The sequence below is a fragment of the Chenopodium album genome, chromosome 19 (assembly GCF_948465745.1).
Source record: "Chenopodium album chromosome 19, dcCheAlbu1.1, whole genome shotgun sequence".
Classification (NCBI taxonomy): Eukaryota; Viridiplantae; Streptophyta; class Magnoliopsida; order Caryophyllales; family Amaranthaceae; genus Chenopodium; species Chenopodium album.
The window spans coordinates 3,120,330-3,128,140 of record NC_137852.1 but is presented as its reverse complement, the minus strand read 5'-3'; the positions used below and the strand labels follow the sequence as shown (position 1 = coordinate 3,128,140).

General features: G+C 31.9%; 1 protein-coding gene across 1 annotated transcript; it reads left to right on the top strand.

Moving 5' to 3' along the window:
- Positions 1 to 1,330: 1,330 nt before the first annotated feature.
- On the top strand, positions 1,331 to 5,958 carry LOC145595073 (proline transporter 1-like). Its single transcript, XM_081651428.1, has 7 exons — positions 1,331 to 1,811; positions 3,066 to 3,290; positions 3,384 to 3,478; positions 3,636 to 3,825; positions 4,751 to 4,872; positions 5,010 to 5,225; positions 5,312 to 5,958. The coding sequence occupies exons 1-7, from the start codon at positions 1,469 to 1,471 to the stop codon at positions 5,693 to 5,695; spliced, it is 1,575 nt and encodes a 524-aa protein (XP_081507554.1). The 5' UTR covers positions 1,331 to 1,468; the 3' UTR covers positions 5,696 to 5,958.
- The last annotated feature ends 1,853 nt before the right edge of the window (positions 5,959 to 7,811 follow it).

The window sequence follows — 7,811 nt, the reverse complement described above, 5'->3', positions numbered from 1 at the left end:
TAGACAAGTTATACTCCGTACGTATTTGACAAGCTTTTTTATTTTATTTATTTTATTTTTTTGTTTCTGTGTGTGTAAAAGATGATCTACAAAAATAATTACTACGTGTATTGATTGCTGTAAGGTGTAAGAATCAAAAGAATAATAGCAAAAATTTATACTCCGTATTTTGATATTTTTTAATATGCTTGAGCTTAATTAGCTTAGGGTCAAATAAAAAAACAATATCATATGTCATTGAAAAAAAAAAATTGGAATCTTAATCTTAATTTTACCCAAAACTAATTAGATTAATCTAAGGCTCTAAGCATAACTAAAATAAACAAAATGTGGAAGGAGTATCCCACATTAATTTTTTTCTTAAGGGAATTTATTATATGTAAATCTAAAGGCTTGTTTATTTCAGCTTAATTTCAGTTCAGTTCAGTTAAGTTCAATTTAGCTCCAATCAATTCAGTTTAGTTTAGCTCCTAATTTCATTCTCTCGTAAAATATTCAGTTCAGTTCAGCTTCAATCAGTTCGGTTCAGCGCCAATTAGCTCAGCTCATTTCAACAAATTTGAACAAGCCCTAAATATACTTGTGTGTAAAAGAAAAATTTACCATGAATATGAATCTTATTAGTTTTATATTACGGAGTATAAATTACAGGTAATGAAACCAAAGAAATATATCGTTTTCCTAAATATATATTTGAACTAGGTTTAAAGTATTTTTATTTTATTTTTATTTTTTGGTTTGAAATGAGTCAATTTTATTTTAAATGCACTGAGCCTAACAAGTCATCAAATTGAGAGATCGTTATTACGGAGTATTACAATCGAATAGTGAATTTTTAATTAATTTATTTAATTATTATTGTTATTACTTAAGCCCGGTTTGATTCACCTTAATTTTGCTGAACTGAAATTATTTTTACTGAACTGAACTTATTTTTACTGAATTGAACTTAATTTTACTGAACTGAAATTATTTTTACTGAACTGAAATTATTTTTACTGATTTTCTATTATAATTTTTCTTTAAGAAAACTGAATTTTACTGAACTGAACTTATTTTTACTGAACTGAAATTATTTTTACTTAATATTATTTTTTTTAGGTGGAGAGAATAGGGCTTTATTATTAATTGGATATTTTTATTAAAAAAAAAAAAAAGGTGAATGCAATTAAAGAGTGTGTGAACCCCACCATCCATTAAGAAGTTGAAAAAGGCGAAATAGTCCCTGATAGCCCAAAATAATTCCGTGACAAAAAATAAAACAAAATCTGAATTTCTATCTATTACAGCGGGGAGCTAAAAGGAAATTAAAATAAATCCTACCCCTTTTCCAACTCCTTTTCCTCTCTCTAAGCTCCAAATATGAGAACAAATTACCTTTTTTAAGGAAATAAATTATATTTCGAAATTAATTTAATTTAATTTCGGAAAATAAAAAGAGAAAAAGGAGGATCCCAAGGATTGGATTATGGGGTATATAAAGGAGGCCATCCCCAAACAATCGGACTCAGAAATAACAACAGCTCTCTTGTTTTCTCAACACCCTTCACACAACCAACCTCAACACATTCATACTCCTAACAACATTAACAACACTTCCAACAACACCAACAACACAAACAACGTTGCTAACACCGAATTTATTGTACAAAACCCCTCTTCTTCTTCTTTCTCTTCTCTAAATTATAATTCAATGTCGTCTTATGACCCAGAAAATGGTGCTTCTAATGGCGCCGTTTCCGTCAACAACGATAATTCTAATCAACAACAAACTATTGTTGTTCCCGAAACTGCCCATCAGATCAGCACTGGTATAGTTTTTTATTTTTCTCTTTCTTCTATTATTATTTTTAATTAATTCTTTGTTGGGTGTTCAAATGTCATTTTCTTTCGTGTAAGTTGTTAATTTCGTGATATTTTTTAATTTTGTTTGTGGAATTGTGGTGGAATTATTTTTTGTGATTTTAATCAATTTTTTTTGGTTTTTTTATGCGTGTCCGTTGGTGCAATTCTCAGTATGCACCGCGACACTTGGTGTAACTATTTGTTGTTTCTTCGTAGTGTAGTTTTGTAACCAATTCAGCAACAAAAAATAGTCTTTGGTGCAACGTTACACCTTTCCAAGTGTATAATGGACACTCAGTTAAAATTACTCCATTTATAGAAAATATTGTTGTTTAGAAGAATTTACTACTCTTAAATTTTAATTTTCTGAAATTTCTCCGTTCTTTAATGTTCGTCTCATACGGAGTATTTTTTAAATTTTAATTTGTGTATATCTTTGATTACATATAAGAACAAATTTATATTTTGATACTCATGAATGTAACAAGATCATTTATATTTTCATATATTAATAAATATCATGATTAAAACTTCTCTGTTTAATATTCTATATATGGGTCACATAAAAGAAAAGAACGAGTATGACAGATCAAATGATGAGTAAAAAATACTTGTGTTTTGAATTAGGCTAATAAACTAACCGAGGTATTTCCTCGTGATTTCATTATTTTAAAGTAAAATTACATCTTGAAACTGTTCAGCATGTTAGCTCTCAAAGACAATCGGTTAGCTTCTGTTTTATTAATTTTCCCGCTTATTTACTCTTGAAAAATGTATAATGTTAGGAATTCATGACAAAAACACGCGCAAATTGGTGTAATTAATGTATTTTTGTTATGATTTTCTAAATTTAAACAATTTTCTAGAGTAAATTAAATGCTTATATCATTATATGTAAGGGCTATGTATAGCATTTTCCTTATTTTTTTAAGGACGTTAAACTTAACATGTTTCATGTTTGTCTGTGGGGTGCATCTTAACTTCCGCAAGGTTAAGTTGGTAATTTTGTTACATAATCGTATAATTTATTTTAGTCTATGATTTTGACCCCTGGGTCCCAAGTCACTTTGGTTACTTTATAATTTGTCTGGCATACACATATTGTAGAATTTTACAATATTACTTGTAAAAAAACATGTTACTATTTAAAATTACAGTAATTTAATTAGTTTTACATCATTGGATACTTGTATAATTTGGTTAACTATGGTTGTGTGTAGATTCATGGCTGCAAGCTGGATTTGTTCTGACGACTGGAATAAACAGTGCATATGTACTGGGATATTCTGGCGCAATAATGGTCCCACTTGGATGGATACCTGCAGTACTTGGTCTAATTGCTGCAACTGGAATTTCTCTCTATGCTAATGCTCTTATTGCCAAACTTCATGAGTATGGTGGCAAAAGACACATCAGATATAGAGATCTTGCCGGATTTATCTATGGTAAACTACTCCTTCCGTTTCTGTTTAGTTGTTACGCTTCTACTTCATGTTACACTATCAGCGTGACCCTTAAAATTTTTGTGGATTTTGTAGGTCCAAGAGCCTATTCACTTACATGGGCTTTGCAATATATCAATCTTTTTATGATCAACACTGGTTTCATTATCTTGGCTGGTTCTTCTATTAAGGTAAATCTTAAATTGATAACCAAGTATATTGAATATATGTTACTGAAGTAAAATTATCTTTACCGAACTAAATATTTTTTGTTTAAGATGATGAGAACAGGACTTAATTAGTTAATTCTGATGGTTGATTTTGACTCTGCTTATGTGAATTTTGTAGGCTGCATATGAGTTGTTCACTGAAAGTCATGCACTGAAGCTTCCATATTGCATAATCATCTCTGGGTTTGTATGTGCCCTTTTTGCCATTGGGATTCCTCATTTGTCTGCTTTGAGAATTTGGCTTGGAGTTTCAACGTTCTTCGGTCTGATTTACATAGTAATTGCTATTGCTCTTTCACTTAAAGATGGTAATGCCTGATTCCATTCCCAGCCTTTACCATTCTTTACAGAAAATCATGCACACATCACAGTACATGTGTTTTAAAATGTTGTAGTCCATGTTACAAAGTATTATTCAATCTATTGTAATTACTAATGATTCATTAGTAATAATTTTTTTGAGATGTAATGCAGAATTTAGTGAGCATGTGAATCCTGTATATATCAATCTGTGTACCTGGCCTACAATTATGTTTAAATCAGCATGTATGATACTATATGCATGAATGCTAAAGCTCATTTTGTATAAGAGACATGATTTATTCTGATATTCTTCTTAGAGTTGCAGGATTGGTTGCTGAAACCTTCCCGGTGGTAAGATTTTATAGTTTCGTTTTTATTTGTCTTACTGCTGTCTTATTTTGCTGCACGTTCCTCGTCTTTCTTCAATGGAAAAGCTAAATCTAGATCATCTAATATTACTTACATGTTTGAAACTTTAATACATGTTAGACTGTACCAATCAAGTATACTGTATGCTTGTTTAGTACTGTAAAACGTAAATAAAACTAATTTTTAGAACCTAAGGAACTTTTAAATGTATGCATCAAATTTGGTAGGCTTGCGACTGAGCTGAGTATAGATACAATACTTGCAATTTTGAACACTATCCCCTTTCTATATAATCCGTCACCCTTAACTTTGAACCTTTTTTTATGAATTGAAGAGTCTTCATGTATCCAGACTATGTTTTCACTCTGTTTAGACTTTTATATCTGTCCCTTTTGCCTTGCCTTGTTGCTTTGTCCAAAATTTCATCTGAAAATCATCTCAAGACCTTTAACTTGAAGGGTGCAATCCAAAGCTAGGCGCAAACCACTCATATCTTGTAGCAATATGTTGTGTTTATACAACTACTGTGATAAACTAAAATTGTGTATTAATGATGTACAGGAATCAATTCTCCGCCTAGAGACTACACTGTACCAACTGAAAGAGGCAGAGTCTTTACAACTATCGGAGCAGCTGCTAATTTGGTCTTTGCGTTTAACACAGGAATGCTTCCTGAGATTCAGGTGTGTAATCGTTTCTTGCTTAATCCTAAATGAAGTGTGATAATATATATTCACATAACTGCATTATTATACTCATAATACTTGAGACATGAATCTTAATTCTTACATGTTTTTTTGCAATTGAATTGTATGTGCAGGCAACAGTAAGAAAGCCTGTGGTTGGGAACATGATGAAAGCCCTGTACTTTCAATTCTCGGCTGGAGTCGTACCCATGTATGCTATCGTTTTTATTGGTTACTGGGCATACGGGAATAAAACCGATTCCTATTTGTTGAACAATGTCCATGGTCCCGTTTGGGTGAAGGCCTTGGCTAATATCAGCACTTTCCTTCAAACTGTCATTGCTTTACATGTAAGTTTACATCTCCACTGTCTTGATTTTTATTTCCAAAATTCAGGAAAAAATTGTTCATAATTCTTATTGTTTGTATTTCTCAGATATTTGCAAGTCCAATGTATGAATACCTTGACACAAGGTTTGGGATCACAGGGAGTGCATTCCATCCCAAAAATTTGGGATCGCGAGTACTAATCAGGGGAGGTTACCTAGCATTGAACACTTTCGTCTCAGCTCTTCTGCCTTTCCTAGGGGATTTCATGAGCCTTACAGGTGCTATCAGTACTTTCCCACTCACCTTTATCCTAGCAAATCACATGTACTTCAAAGCGAAGAGGAACAAGTTGAGCATGGCAATGAAGATATGGCTTTGGATCAATATTGTTTTCTTCTCCTGTATGTCTGTAGCTTCCTTCATTGCTGCTTTGAGATTAATCGCTGTCGATTCCAAAACATACCATGTCTTTGCTGATCTAGAAGGTTAAATATATATTTTTACACATATTTAAGCCTTATTAACTATGTTGAGTAATCAGCAATTAGTAGTGTGTGTGTGTGTTTTTTTTTTTTTGGTAATTTTTTTACCAGCAACTTTAGTTTACACTTCCTATTTGGCTTTTTGCTCCATTTGGGATTTTCCTGTGATTCTTCATAGTGGGTAATATGTACGTATTGCATTGTATTGGAGAGAAGGATAAATAAAATGAAAAAATCAAAAAAAATAATAGGAAGCATATTATTTTCCCCACTTGCTTTCTTTTTTGTTGCCTTTACTCAAAGTTCATGCATTTCTATACTTTATTTCTGCCCTTTTTCACCAACAAAATATGCTGAGGTCATACTCCATAGTTCCTTTATTGAATTATTAGGTTCCTAAAAAGGAAAAAAAGACAATTTTTTTTCTAAATATATTCACCTGTAATATACAGTAAAGAAAAAGTATTGTAGTGTCTGTGTGGCTCTTGTAACACACATACTATCAATAGGTGGCATGTCATGTATCTAAATATCCAATACTGCCCATTGAGTATCAAAGTTTGGTCTAGTTGTGCGATTTGTTATCTCATAACTAATTAGTTGTAGGATCAAAACCCACTAGAGGCAGTGAAACACCGATACTCTCCTTTTTCAAGGGTCTAGTTTGCCAATCCGATTTTCATTAGAGTATTGCAACTTCGACACACACAATATGTGTTATTAATTTTTTTTGGTATTTCCGTCCGTGCATTATAGGGCCTGTTCTCATTGACTGAACTCAGCTGAACTGAACTGAACTGAACTCAGCTGAACTGAACTCAGCTGAACCGAACTGCACTGAACTGAATTTCAACGTAAGAGAACAGGCCCATAGTGTTCGTTTGCATGAAAGCAAAAAAAAAAACAATGTAATAAGAGAAGCACATGATGAAATTAAGAAAGTGAGCAGTGTTAAGAGCTACGCTGCAAATGTTCTGCAGTTATTTGGAAGATATAAAAGCGTATACTGATACATGGTTATGGGCAACCCCTGATGCAAAGTTATTCACTAAATTGGTTTTATTTGATAAGAGAAATACTTTGTATATACTCCTTATTTATAAGCATCAGCAACCTCGTAACTATCAAATTCAGGGAAGAAATAAAGTTTGTATGTATTCAGCATTTCAACTACCAAGGGAAGCACGTTATTACGGAGTAACTCTTATTGGTAAACTTTGTCACGAAAGCTCGTGAAAGTTACGCTTCTTGAATATACGGAGTACGTTTTATTTGGATAGAATTTCAACTTTAAGAAAACAAATCAATTCAAAATTTGTTTATATTGTTGATTTTATAATGGATTATATTGTGCTACAAGGAGAAGGGTCTATCGAGCTAGAACCTCTCACAGGTCCTCCCGGCTTGGGTTAGCGGGCTAGATAATTTGGAAGAGTAGGGGGAAGATAAAGGAGTCCCACGCATATTCTTAGGTGCACACTCATGCACCTAGAAATAGGTGTAACTACAGCACAATATGAACATTAGCTTTTCAGAAAGTGAACATAGGTATAAAAAATATGAACATTAGCTTTTCAAATGTGAGCATAGGCATAAAAATGTGTGATTTTCGATTTCTTATGTGGAGACTTTGTGATTAACTTCAATTGATTAGGTTATACTACCTTCGTTAACATTTAGTTGCAACTTTGGGGTATTACTTGAGAGACATAAATTATTCCAAAGTTGCAACTAAATGTTAACGGAGGTAGTATATGATTTTCTTAATTCTAACGAATTGAATTTTATCTGATTTTCTGCATTTTTTTTTATCAATGAACTTAATCAAGCAAAATATGAACATATGCATAGGCTCCCTTAAATGTGAACATTAGCTTTTCAGAAAGTGAACATAGCCATAGAAAATATGAACTTATGCATTTTAGAAAGTGAACATAACATTTCAAAATATGAAATTAAGCATTGGTTTTCTTAAAGTGAATAATAGCATTTAAAAGGTGAACATATACGTAAAAAAAATATGAACATAAACCTTTAAGAAAGACAACATATGCATAAACAAATTTAATTAATATTTCATGAACAACACTACATATTTACATTATGAATATTTGAAATTATATA